At 36.1% G+C, this 14,682-nt stretch overlaps 1 protein-coding gene across 6 annotated transcripts in view; it reads right to left on the bottom strand.

Annotated features, from left to right (window-relative positions):
- Positions 1 to 14,682, bottom strand: part of SYNE2 (spectrin repeat containing nuclear envelope protein 2) — a 415,658-nt gene that overhangs the window by 60,914 nt on the left and 340,062 nt on the right. For all 6 annotated transcript variants that reach the window (XM_027842877.1, XM_027842872.1, XM_027842874.1 and 3 more), the window contains 5 exons: positions 12,858 to 13,012; positions 12,613 to 12,757; positions 9,213 to 9,307; positions 6,252 to 6,486; positions 4,432 to 4,626 (listed from right to left, as the gene is read on the bottom strand). In XM_027842877.1, coding sequence (XP_027698678.1) covers positions 4,432 to 4,626; positions 6,252 to 6,486; positions 9,213 to 9,307; positions 12,613 to 12,757; positions 12,858 to 13,012 — 825 coding nt within the window. The remainder of the gene's footprint in view (positions 1 to 4,431; positions 4,627 to 6,251; positions 6,487 to 9,212; positions 9,308 to 12,612; positions 12,758 to 12,857; positions 13,013 to 14,682) is intronic.

Here is a 14,682-nt window from a genome sequence, read left to right as displayed (position 1 = left end):
GGTACAATGGAGAGAGCACCCATCCTAGGGTCAGGAGTCCTCTTCTTGGGGCAGGTAGGTGGCGCAGTAGATAGCGCACTGGCCCTGGAGTTAGGAGGACCTGAGTTCAAATCGGGCCTCAGACACATGATACTCACTAGCTGTGTGACCTAGGGTCAAGTCACTTAACCCCCATTGCCAGAAAGAAAGAAAGAAAGAAAGAAAGAAATCCTCTTCTTAAGTTCAAATTTGCTCTCAGATACTTATTAGCTGTGTGATCTGGGTAAATCACTTAACCCTGTTTGCCTCAGTTTCCTTATAATAAACTGGAGAAGGAAATGGCAAACTACTCCAGTATTTTGCCAAGAAAACCCCAAATGGGTTTGTCAGACACGACTGAAAAAACTGAACAACAATAAAACTTCTGACTCGAGAATCAAGGTTCTTTCCCCCTTACCACTTGTACTGTGATCATAGGGGACCCCACTCATGACCTTTACTCACAGCCTCTTTAATTATTTTTATACAATTCTATGAAAGTCAGTCATCTAGTTTCCAAATACATAGCAAATTGGAAAAGGGAATAAGACTGTGCTATAGTCAGGTACACTGAGAGCTCTGAAAGATGATAGCTGGCAACTTGACACCCAGGAATCAGATTTAGAGCTGTAAGCGACCTTTGAAGCTATTGAATCTAAGGGAAAAGATGTAGAAACCATAATAGACATAAAAACTCAAAAAACATGGCAGTCCTCAGAGGACAGCAATAAAGAAGGAACTATGGTATAGGGCAGGTGTTCCTAATGATTTTTTATGTCGTGAACCCATTGGCAGATTAGTGAAGCTCATGTACCCCTTACTCAGAATAATGTTTTTAAATGCATAATATATGTATTGTTGTTGTTGAGTCATTTTTCCAATCATGTCTGACTCTTTGTGACCCCATTTCGGGTTTTCTTGGCAAAAATATAAAAATATAGTGTGTGTGTGTGTGTGTGTGTGTGTTATATGTTGTTGCAAATTAAACTAATGATTTGGAAATATAGTTACTGAAGTATTTTTTTAAATACAAATTCATAGATCCTCAATAAAGAACTCTTGGTAGAAGGGAAAGAGTTGTGGATTTAGGACCATAGATTTTGAGATGAAGACTACCTTAGAGGTCATCAGATCCAACACTTTCATTTTACAGATGAAGAAATGGGTGCACAGAGGAAAAGTAGTTTGCCTTAGGTCAAACAGAAAGTAAGTAGCAGAGCCCAGATTTGAACTTATGTCCTTTAACTCTAGATCCAATTTTTTTTTTTTGCTGAACGTTGTTTTCCTATTCCCATACCAGTCAGAGGGCCTGATTTCCCATCTTTACTTAAGTAATTCTGGTTAAGATGGTGGTGACACAAAAGGTCCTATAGGAGCCCAGTTCTCCCCAAAATTCCCAAAGTTCTAAAAATATGCCAGGAAGAGAAAAATGATAAAGAAAACTAAAGAGAAACAGTATTAAATTCTTCTATTCAGTTCAGTACTGCCTAAGAAGACTGAATTGTCTTGAAAGAAAGAAAGAAGCGTATGGGTGTTCTGAGCTGAGAAAAGTTGCGTGCCTGGTTCTGCGGCCTAAAGGCAGCCTCTACTCTAGGGCCTGGCTTGTCAAAGCAGCAGGGGACAGACCCCCTACACCACTCCCCAGGTGACAAAATAAAGTGATAGATCTCAGCTGGAGCCTTCTAAGAGTGTCTGGCTTCACTGTAAGAGCCATAGCATAAAAGAAAGCTAACATAGCATCTGTACAAGTACTGATAGAGCAATAACAGAAGGTAGGAAGAGGGACCATAGTAGGACACAGGGCCAGCATCTCCCTACTTCTCTCAAGTCCCACCATAGGAAGGCCCTCCAAAAGACCATCACTTCTGTTGGAGCCACATGCAATAGACAGAGAGTCTGGGGGTCTTAGCACCAATGACCTAGGTGGAGGCCATGGCAGGGGCAAGAGCCAATTCCTGGTTGGTAATTGAAGAAGAAAGGCCAAAACCCTCATTGGGCCACCAAGACAGAGGAGGAATTTATCCCACAGAACAAAGTATAACCTATAGGGTAAAAAGCAGACCTTTAATTGATCTGACTTTTAAATTCTATTTTAAATTTAAATTTTAATAGGAGACTTCATTCCTAATGAAAAAGTCAAAGCTTATTAGAAATTTTGTACTGTAAACACAGGAGTCAAGAAGAAAATAGAAAGGTAAATAATTTGACCAATTTGAAGGTACTAAACAATGATGAAGAATTTCTTTACAATCTAACAGGAGGAGAAGCCACAATTGTCCTTTCAGAATCTTAATGACTTCAGTGATCATAGAGACAGAGAATTTCATTTTGTTTTATTGGTTTTGACAGGAGAAATAAAAGAGAGAGCAAAATAAATATACTACAAAAAAAATCGAGAAAGAAGGAAAGGAAATTCACTATTTTGCAAAAATGGCTGCTCAAGAAGTCTACAATCATGGGGAGTAGGGTAAGGGGAACAGATGTTTGCTTTATCTTATTAGAAAGAAAAAAGTAGGAGTAGCAATCGGGATCTTTGGCAAAGTAATAGTAAAAATTGTTGTTTAGTTATTTCAGTCATTTCTGACTCTCTTTGACCCCATTTGGTGTTTTCTTGGCAGAGATACAGAAGTGATTTGCCATTTCCTTCTCCAGCTTATTTTATAGAAGAGGAAACTGAGGCAAACAGGATAAGTGACTTGCCCAGTGTCACACGGATAGTAAGTGTTTGATGCCAGATTTGAACTCAGGTCTTCCTGACTCTAGGCTGGGTATTCTATCCAATGGGCCACCTAGCTGCCTCAATAGTAAAAATAGACATAGGTAAAAGAGATAAACTAGTTATGACTAGTTTAAAAGGGCAAACTAGCATAACTAGGGAAACTAGCTATTCTTAGGCAACATAGATACTTAATATACACATACCTAATGCCGTAAGTATAAGTATTTATGAGTACATAAAGGAAAATTAAATATAGGTCATTTCTCAAGGCTCTGTTCTAGGTACTCTTCTCTCCCTCATACATTTTCCCTTGGCCATCTCATTAGCTCCCACAGACTCAATTATCATCTCTATGCAGATGATTCTCAAATCTATTTATCCAGCCCTCTTAATCACTAAAAATTTTTACAAGAATGGTATAGTTAGAGTATATGTGTTGAAAATGAGACAAAACCACAGAGGATTTTGATGGCATTTTTCTGTAACATACCACTTCTTTATAGTTACACGACTGACTAAAGTAGAGAGGTTATAAGATCCCATTTTGCTTATTAATTTCAAAAAAGAATTTCTTTTGGTAGAGTATAAAATACAGCTTCCGTCTCATCAGACAAGATGTCTCTCACACATGCATCAAGATCATATGAAATTCCATCATGGACACAACTAAAGAAATAACTTTGTTAAATGAATCTCAATCTGCTGAGTTCTGACATCAAGCAAGGTGCTACACAGAGTGATAATTATTCACAAAGGATATTTTTGTTAGAAAGTGTCCCTCCCAACTTTAGGAGATGTCCCATATAAGGAACAAATAAAAAGCAAACTGTCCTATTAACACTGATGTTCCTATTCACAAATTACAATGGCCTGATGGCATCAAACTTTAGAACACTACAAAACCTCCTCAGTAAAATCCACAATAATAGCAAATGAGATAATATTTACAAAGCACTTTGCAAATTTTAAAACATTATATAAATGCTACCTATTATTGTCATTATTAAGACTTTTCTAATCATTCACATTGGAAAAACAAGTTGGATTAAAAATACTTATTTGAACATATAATGACATACGACTATCAAAATCCGAATAGGCAGCCCTTTCTTTAAATTAATCTTGGATAAATAGATGGTATGTTTATCTTAAATGAACATGGTGTGACCAAAATTGAGATTAGAATGGATTGAAAGCACTGATAAGTTCCCCAAATGGCCCATAGCTATATCATGGAACACCATGATCTTGGAAAAATTAAAATGACAAATATACCAAAGAGCTATGTAAAATGGGCATAAACAAGCTGCAGCACGGTGCCAAAAATGATTTATGAAGTTGTTATAAAAGACATTTCTGAGAGCTATATGACTGGGAAAATAAAAGGATGGACCAGTCATATAGCAATAATCAGCGACAATAGACAGATAAATGAAAAGACATCTCAAGAAACAAAAGAAACAAGAGGAACACCTCAAGTGCATTTCGGTAAATAAATCCTTTGTATAAGCCCTATGGAAAAATATCACACAGAAGGAGAGAGGAGTTAGAATCTGAACTTGTAGAGTGAAAAAACACACCTCAGAAGTCATTGATCTAAAATGCAAATCTCCTAAGATATCACAGAGCAAAAAGGAAATGAAATACACTTGAATATTGTAGATTAAAAAAATAATAATAATTGGATTGTTTACCTCTGTAGTGCTTTGGAATTCTTTAGTCATCTCAACTACTTGAAGTCGACAATTCCTCCAGGTATCCTGCAATTTTCTGATTTCTCTGTCAATGGAATACTTGGTCTCTGGGTCAGCTATTGTCAGTAACTTTCTTCCTGCTTCTAAGGTGAGTGCACAGGTAGTTTGCTGCCTTTGAAGAAGTACTTCTTTGTTCTAAAAAGCAAGAAAAATGATTTGCTAAGATCAGTGGTTTTCCAAGTGTGGTTCTTTGATCTCTCGGGGTTCTTGAGTTTAAGAGGTCTATGAGATCAAAACTATTTTCATGATAATACTAAGATGGTATTTTCCTATTAAAATATTTCTTCATTTTTTCAACTAAATATCTGTGAGAAAACAATTTCTTCATGTGCTTCAACCAAAACAATCTATAATAACAGAGTAAGTGCAGAATCAGATAGAATACTTCTTCTATTAAGCCAGACATTAAATAGAATTGAAAAAATATGTAAAACAATGCTACTCTTCTCACTAAATTTTTGTTTTGGAAAATAATTATTTTTTATAAAAAAGGTAATTTTAACATGTAATTGATCTATTATTACTATTTTAAATGAATAAATATTTTAAGAACTCATCAGGCTTTATTTCTAATATGACAAATGTCAGTTGATACAACCCACATAAACAAAAGCTGTTTGTGTGTTTGATAATTTCTAAAAATGCAGAGGAATTCCTCAATAGCTTTTAAGAGTTCTAAGTTTGGTCCTGAAAACAAAAAGCTTGAGAACCTCTCATTTAGATCTATGCCATGCCCAGAATTCATGTGTTTGTTGAACTGTTCTTATTTTTAACAGTACAAACATATAGGAGATGGGAAGAGCAAAAGACTCAAGTGTGTGTGAATATTACACATCCTCTTCATATTAATCATTTAATATATGTGCCTAAATAGGGAGCAAACTCCCAAGTGTATACTCCTTAAAGAAATTCTTTTCATTTCCATATAAGATCTGACCAGGCAGATTAGGTAGGCAAGCAACAAATATTATTAAATGCTATGTGCCAGGCATTATGGTAAGCCCTGGAGTTGTAAAAGAAGGCAAAAAGACAGTCCTTGATTACAAAAAGAAAATCGCAATTGCAGTTTGAAAAAATCCAGTGAAATTAAAAATAGCCCTCAGAGAAAAAGGAATTAGAAGGGCACTCAATTCAAGCGTTATTAGAAATTCATGGAATTAGTGCTATAGGTATAGATCAGAGGTGTCAATGATCTCTGATTATTCTAGTCTAAATGGTAGCCAGATCCTAACCCAGAAAGTTAGGGTAGATAACTTTTGTTCAACAACTTAGGGTAATTTACCTGAAATAGAGAAGAAGAAAAAAAATACCCAAAAGGCTATGTTGGAAAGTAGAAGGGTATAGGTTAGATATAGCATTACAAGTCTAAAAATGTGTTCATATATATAAGTACTGGAATTGTTTTGGGCTAAGATGGTTTTCTGCTTTTCTTTGTATTCCCAGCACTTGATAAATGCTTATTGACTTGTTGATTAGTCTCTATGAAACTGCCAAATTAGTCAAGAATCTTTTTGTTTAATTAATAAAAGACCTTATTTAGCTTTTTGTAGTCCAAATACTGGGTTGACTTTTAAAAGATTCTAGTATTTTTAACAGATATTTGGTTCAATTTTTAGAAAATAAATCCTTTTTTTATGGTTTAAGCATAGTTTACTTTGTTCCTTGGGGACACTTGAAAATGGAAAGAAACAATTTAAAAAAAACCCAAATTGAAAACCCAAACCTGTCAATGCCCCTAAAACACATTCTATCAGCAATACCTTTAGATCATGAATAAGACTTCTGATTTGGCAAAGACCATAAGAATCTTGGCTCTTAACTGCAGACAGGAAATGGTCAGTATCAGTGAGGAAGTTGGTCAGATTCTGTAGAGAAGCACTGAAGCGTCGCCATTCTTTCACTAGCTCATTGATGGTGATCCTCCTCTGCTGAGCCCTTCGGGCAGCATCTTGCCACCGCTCTTTCAACATTGTGAGTTTCACAACAAATTCCGTTCTTAGGAAAGACAGAATATTCACTGAGTATTATCACAAAATATTTTGACTTGAGCTGATTTCCACACTTGAAGGGCAACTAATAACAGTGTGATAACTGAAGCTTGGGTTTGTTATTTGTATAGGCAAAAATATCAACAAGTCTGACAGTCTATATAAGCCCTAAGAAGTTGCTAGAGCCACAAGCTAACACATATTATGATTTGCTACAAGGTCAAAAGTGAGATTAGAAACCAGGTCTTCCTTACTCTAAGCCAAACACTCTATCCACTGGAGCACACTGCCTCTCATTTATTTACATAAATCTAAAAAAAGCTTAGTATCAACATAATTCTAAAAAATGAACAGGAGGAGATGTTTGGGTTTATCTTGGTAATGTGCCAACATAGTGACAAACATTCCCTGAAACAGAAGCTGCTTCAAAACCCAGTATGCCAAACCATAAATGATTATCATAATTATAAATGAGCTGAATGGAATACTGATGAACAGGTAGGCATCCTGTAATGTGGTTGATTACTTGAGAGGGTCAGGCATTGTACAAAAACATCAAGAGTGTGCTTCCTGAAGTTCTACTATTTCAACTTCTTTGAAATAACATATTCCGTGATGAAAGATGACTTTTCTTTATCATAGAAAAGAATATATCTTGGTTTATCCTCCTGATCAGATAAAAAAAGTTAATACTGGTATAAAGTTGAATTTATTTGCTGAAGTAGAAATGAATGTGATTTACTATAAAAATTTAACAATTTCTCTTGGATATATTCACAGGAGGGAAAAACAAGCAAATCAGAAATGAAAAGGAATGAGATTTAGTCAACAGAAGAAAATGCTCACAGGTGACAATAATAAATAATTGTGTCCTTCTTTCCCCACAGAAGATAGCACAAGAAGAAATGGGCTTTAGCTTCAACATGAGGAATTGACACAAAGAACTTGATAGTCAGTCTTCAACACTACAATGCATTCCCAAGGAGATCAATGGAACCATCATTAAAGGGTCTTTTAAAATAACAGAGATTGTTAACTGCCAAGGTGATTTAAATATAAAGCTTAATCAAGACAAGGGTATCGCTATTTGACCTGTAAAGGAGTGTTCAGTTCTATGATTCTAAATATACGTATATTGGGGGAGGGGGGAAGCAGGGAAGCCCTCATGATTTGTTGTCTAGAATACACCCCATTAAGTATACATGAAGCTGAGCTGCCCTGGCCACTTCTAGGAAGACACACATACGTGTGTGTGTGTGTGTGTGTGTGTGTGTGTGTGTGTGTGTATCTATATATCTATATTCAATACTGAGGGACTTTAGGTCAATGCAGTAATCCCTTGGTCCCTCTGATGGCAGTAGTGGTAGTAGTAGTAGTAGTAGTAGCAGTAGTAGTAGTGGTAGTGGTAGTAGTAGTGGTAGTAGTAGTAGTAGTAGTAGTAGTAGTAGTAGTGGTAGTGGTAGTGGTAGTAGTGGTGGTAGTAGTAGTAGTAGTAGTACTAGTACTAGTAGTAGTAGTAGCAGTAGTAGTAGTAGTAGGGGGTGAGGACTGCATCAAAGAAGACTGTTCATAGAGCCAGAAAGAACTGCCCACTCAGGAGACAGGTATGACTTGGCCCTCTGGGGCTTTCTCTCTTCCCGTCTGCTAAGCATGTCAGAACTTAGAAAGTCTCTCTGACTTCTGATGGGGTGGTGGGGTGGGATTTCTTCTCCTCTTGCACCCTGGTAGCAATGGCAACTGACCACCCCTGGTGATGACTACACAGCTGGATCTTAGGAATTTAACTGACTCTTGTGCTTTGTCTTTCTTTCCCAGAGCACAGGTGACTAAATAATAATTCTGAGATGGATGCTTTCAGCCTCGGCAACTACCTCATGGACTTGAGACATTCTGAGTTATTGAAGGTCCAGTAGGACCATCAACCCCCACTAAAATCCAAAGGAGAGTCTCAAACATTCTCCATATGCTCAGAAGATGTGAAGAGAGAAGAAAAAGAAACTGTAGGTTATCGCTTTAAAATCTACTAAATAAGCAGATCTTCTTCGACTCAGTGACTAATTTTCTAATGTAACTTCCCCAACCTGTGTCATCCCAAAGTCCTTTAGCAATAGAAACATACGTATCTATAAATGCCGAGAGAGCTCTTTTTTCATACATGTTCTAAGGGGCATGCTCTAATCAGGATAAATTAGGGGGATTCCCATTATAGATGGCCCTGAAAGACTCATTCTGGTTTTTTTTGTTTGTTTGTTTGTTTGTTTTGGTTTTTTTTTTTTAGGCAATTGGGGTTAAGTGACTTGCCCAGGGTCACACAACTAGTAAGTGTCAAGTGTTTGGTCTGAGGCAAGATTTGAACTCAGGTCCTCCTGACTTCAGGGCCGGTGCTCTATCCACTGCGCCACCTAGCTGCCCCTCATTCTGGTTTTTATTAGCTATTCTGGAGGGAAAACCTCAGAATACAAGGAGATTTTTGATAGGTAAAACTCAACTTCCATAGAATTATTTCTTATAAAGACATACCCCACATACTCCTGTGAGAAGTGTATAGAAACTTTAACAACTACAAGTGAATAAGGAGAACCTAGTCTTGTATATAGAATTATGGTATCCACTCCCACAGAGTCCTTCCTAACATGTTTAGACCCTGACTTCATTAAGATTCACTTAGATGGAAGTCCTTTACCTGCTGAATTACCATCGCTACTTCTCATTACATAGCAAGAAGCACCTTACCTCTTCTCTATTTCTGGCGTATCCAGAAGTTGGAGTGACTGGCTGACAAAATAATCAGCAATTGGCTGATTTACAGAAATCTCTGCTTGCAACATCTGCAAATATTTCCAAAAATGAAATGAGTCTACATTAATTTGTTTTATTAATTTGGACCTATATTTTATTTAATAATTTGAAAATATCAATTATCAATTTGACATTCTAAATAAACACAAAGATAATATCAAACAAACCCAAATAAAGTCATGAATTCTGAACAATTTATATTTTTATTTAGAATAGAGGAAAAAAGATCTTTAAGGAATATAGAATAGGAATCTATACATATATACATATATACACATATATTATATATAAAATAACTATAAGGAATATAGAATAGAAGAAAAAATCACTATAAGGAAACGAATAATTGTTTTGTTCAGTGTCTCCTAATTTCCTTTCTGCTTATGTATTTGTTTTGTTGCTAATGTTTTTAATGATATAGTTAGTCAATGTGTATGCTAGTCTAATTTAGCTATCCTTATATTACCTCACATCTTTCCATGTTTCTTTATAATCTTCATTTTTGTCTTTTTTTTTTAACTGCACAAGTGTTCTGTCCCATTGACATACCATAATTTATTTGGCTAGTTTTTAGCTGTTACCCATTATGCTTGTTACCAGTATGTTTTCAATTGTCCCCTGGCTTATCCTCTGGAGAGAGTTACATAAAATAAAGCATCTGTAAATATTTTTATCCAGGTAAGTCCTTTCTTTCCTTTTAATAATGTCCTTAGAATACAGTTCCCAGCAGTAGGATCACTGGGCAATAGACAGTGTATGGTTGGTTATATAATTCTTATTATATATTTCCAGATTGCTCTTCTAAAAATTTTGCACAAATTTATACTCTCACCAATAATAGTAATGATAGTTTATGCTTATAAATTATTTATAATTTCTAGAGTTTTGAGATTTGCAAAATATTTTACATACATGATCTCATTTGAGATACTTTGTACATATAATATACACTGATCTATCTATGCTTTTGTCATGTTCCCCAGTAGTATATAAGGTTATTGAGAGCAGGAACTATTTTTGTATCCCCAGTACTTTGGACACAATAGGTACTTATATAACATTTGTTGAATTGTTATTGAATTTGATCTTTGTAACAACCCTGTGGGGTAGGTATTATAGGCATTAGCATCTCCATTTTACAGATAAAGAAACAGATTTGGAGTGGTTGAGTGACTTGCCCATGGTCAGCCAGCTAGTAAATTAGAGATGGGATTAGAACCCAAGTCTTTCGTTAGTCTCCATCCACAGCCCATAGTGATTCCTCTTAGCAACTTGTGATGAATGCTTATTTTCCTGCATTCCTATCAACATGGAATTATTGTCTTCAGCCATTTTTGCCAATCTGATGAGTATAAGGTAATACTATAAATAATATTTTTCTTCTTTAAAACAATGCCTGTTCATTTCCTTAAACTTCTCCATTGAAGTGGTGTTTTAATTACTCTTACTCATCTGTATCCTTATAGGTTCTGTTTGGCATTTTTTTTTATCAGTTCCATTTACCACAAAGATTCCCCCCCCCCCATGTTGTAGGCTCAGCTTAAAGTCTGCATCTTCTTAGTTAAGGTTTGATGTTGGGATGAAATGAAGTACTCACAAGTCACTAAACATTTAACAAAGGAAGAGGTTTACTTTGCCCTAACACAGCAAGGATTTGCAACAAGCATGCAGTGGCACTGAGATTCTCTGGACATGCCCCTGCTTCTCTCTATTTGGAAATGTGTCTGGTCAATCAGTTATCAGGGTATATAGCAAGACCTGTGTAATCTTGGGCACCCACCAAATCTGAGAGGCAGCAACTACAAGGGGTTGGGACCTTTTATGTTCCTAGATCAGGAAGCTACATCAGGGAGGCTGGGGCCAATCAAGTTACATGGGGGGAAGGAAGCTGTGTCAGGAAATCTCTGGCTTTTTCTTTTCATTGAATAATAACAGCTAATAATAATGATATATTTTTTTAATCAACTAGTTGTATCCAACTCTTCATGACCCAATTTGGGGTTTCCTTTGCAAAGATACTGGAGTGGTTTGTAATTTCCTTCTCCAGCTCATTTTACAGATGAGTAAACTGAGGCAAACGGGGTTAAGTGACTTGTCCAGAGTCACACAGTTAGTAAGTATCCGAGGCAGTATTTGAATTCAAGGTCTTCCTACCTCCAAGTCTGTGTCATCTAGCTACTTTGTTTGGGAATGTCTGTTCAAGAACTCATTTAAAAGAATAAAAACAAAAACATAAACTTTTATGTCAATGATTTCTTTTATTTTTTGATGCATCTGTATTTTGCATTAAAATCTGGCTTACAGAGCAGAAGAGAATTGTAAAAAAATTCTGCTTTAAAGATGCTTAGTAAATTTAACTGGAAAAAAATCTAACCATCACACAAAAACAGTATAACTTTAGTAAATAAACATGTTCCAATACAAAGTCACCCAAACATCAGCATACAATTGGGATTTTAAATTCTGATCTGGAGCTCTTCTTAATGCAAGAGTTCAGAATGTTTAAACTAATTTTTAACTTAAAAAAAATGCTACCAAGCATGAATCACACTTTTTGAGCTGACAAATACAGGATCCTTGAATCCTATATTTCTGAAAGTGGTTTAATTTCAGGTCAAGAGTTTGAGGGATGATGTTCTGAAACTCCTAGCAAGGAAATACAGGTCAGATTCCTCAATATTTCAATAGATGTTTGTAACTGGACAAATGCAAATGATTTCGCCTCTGCCATAGTTAAGTCCAAAGTGCTGAAGGCTGAATTCCCTTAAGTACTATTCAAACTTTGCAAAAATGGCACATTTACTGTGTTTGCAAAGCTGTTGTGGTCACATTTGCAGAAGACCTAGAAAGAGTTTCAACATTTAAACAACTAAGTAGAAGAATATGGCTTTCAGAGCGTCTTCAAGGTAAGGTCATTTTCCACATGTCTAACATGGATTTGGAGCAGCTAGATGGCTCAATGCATAGAGTGCCAGGCCTGGAGTCAGGAAGACCCGAGACTTTAATCCAGCCTCAGACATTGACTAGCTGTCTGACCCCAAGCAAGTCCCTTAACTCTGTCTGCCTCAGTTTCTTCATCTGTAAAATGAGCTGGAGAAGGGTGTGGCCAACCAGTCCTGTGACTCTGCCAAGAAAACCCCAAATGGAGTCACTAAGAATCAGACATGATTGAAACGAATGAACAACAACAACAATGTGGATTTGATCTCAAGAGAAACACACAATGGCGAAAGAATGAAACATCTTACTTAATTTTGAGATATTTTGCTTCTATAGATTATCTTTTTGTTTTTTTTTGTAAAACATGGGAGGTAAAGAGGTTTGCTGACATTACCTCAAATGTTTTCTGTTGCTCTAGAAGATCCCCAAGTCTGCCAGCCAAGTTCATTCTCAGACATTCTTCTATCTTCTCCAAAAACTGTATCCACTTTTCACATTTATGAAGGAATTTTTCACTGAATCCAGTTCCCTGAAGTTCACTATGAGTTAAACAGGGTCATGCAAAAAGGATGTTACAAAGTGTGGCCCTTTAATTTTTCTTTAATGGACATAATATGGTATTGATGTGGTTTTTCTAACCTGCACTTCTCCAGAGTGGTGGCAGTTGCCTGACTCCACTTTCGATTCAGATTTTGTAATGTCTTTATATCTATGTCACTAAGTGGCAGCTTGAAACTCACTTCATTCAAATGTTCCATATCAGGGGACAGTGCTGTTAATTCTAACATGTGATTCTGTTCAAAGGAGGAGAGAGGAAACAAAATCAAACCACAATTAAATTCCAGAAATTTTTTTTCTTCTTCAGACATTTAAATGTTTTACAGTTTTAAAGCCAAAAGGAACTTTAGCCATTATCTAGTGATGTTGAAATCAAATAGAAACACTAAACCATACATATAGATTCTTGAGGACTGCATATTGACTTAGAAAACCACATATTTACATGAATTCTCTTCTATTCTATTTTATTTTGTTAAATATTTCCCAATTACATTTTGGGCCCTGTGTGCCAGACCATGTATTTGACACCTCTGATCTAGACAAACTCCTGGCATTTTATAAGCGAGAAAACAGAGACCCAGAGAGTTTCAGTCACTTTCCAGTCTCAAAATTACTTGGTGGCAGAATCAGAATTAGAAACCCAAGTCTCTTGATTCTTAAGCCATTGATTGTGAAACAATATTTAGCAACACATTCACATGTTCTAAGAGTGAAACAAGCATTGTTACCAACAACATACTATGGCTGTGAGCTACAGAAAGTCACACGTTAAGGCCTCGCACATTCGATGCTATAACCATCCTCAAGTGGCCTGGACAGCTTGCTCAGAATACACAGGATGAAGCAAATGTTGAAAAGATTATAACTATGTGATGGCATATGCCCATCCCATTATTGGGGAGATTGAGGCTGGGGGATGGCATGAGCTTGGGAGTCCTGAGCTGCAATGGGGATAAAGTTGATACAGTGTCTACGATAAGTCTTTCACCAATATGGTGAAATTCTGGGATTGGAAGTCCACCAGGCTGCTTAAGAAGGGGTGAAAGGGTCCAGGTCAGAACCAGAGCAGGTCAAAACTACCACACTGATGAGCAGCAGAACTGGGCCCACGAGCAGCTGCTGCATTTCTGAACTAGGAGGCCCAGTCGGGAGCGGGTGTGAGGGAAGGAGGAGGGGAAAAGGGAAGGAGAAAGAAGAGGAAAAAGAAAAGAGAATAACTATATCACTGGTTGAGTGAAGTATTTTATAAATGACCTTAAGCTCCAAAGATATAAAATTATTATCTCCTTGACCTTGACAGGAATGGCATTATTTTACTTTATCTCATGAGCATGGCTATCAATGCATACCATAACAGACTTGTCATCTGAAAAAAATGACCTTTAAGGTCTCTTATAACCCTTTATATTCCTATGATCTTTCTAGTAAAACTTAGTGTACACATATTGAGAGTACAAAATGAAACGCTCTTCAGTGCTGTTCTCAGTCTTGTCAACAGTTTACCTTCAACATTTGACCTTTAACACGGAATTAGCAAGCATATCTTTTAGGTTAGCCATGAACCATATAAAATGACCTTTTAAAAACCTATAGAAAATTATGAGGATTAATATAGTAAAATTTGGGTAAAGCACAATCTAAATAATAATCTCAGTTAATTGTAAAATTAATTTAATATTCAATTTTAAAATTAATTTTGAAATATTTTAAAAAATGAATATTTTTGAAGTATCCATTTTTGAAATAGCTTGATAATTAATTTCTTAATGTACCCCAACTTGGATTGAAAGAAGCATTTCACCAGGAAACAAAAGCTTAAAGAATGTTTATATATACACACACATATGTACATATTATATTCTTTTTTATTTTATTTTGTTTTTTTTGGCAATGCAATGAGGTT

The sequence above is a fragment of the Vombatus ursinus genome, unplaced genomic scaffold, assembly GCF_900497805.2.
Source record: "Vombatus ursinus unplaced genomic scaffold, bare-nosed wombat genome assembly UNPS02014893.1, whole genome shotgun sequence".
NCBI lineage: Eukaryota > Metazoa > Chordata > Mammalia > Diprotodontia > Vombatidae > Vombatus > Vombatus ursinus.
This window is presented reverse-complemented; position numbering and strand designations above follow the sequence as displayed.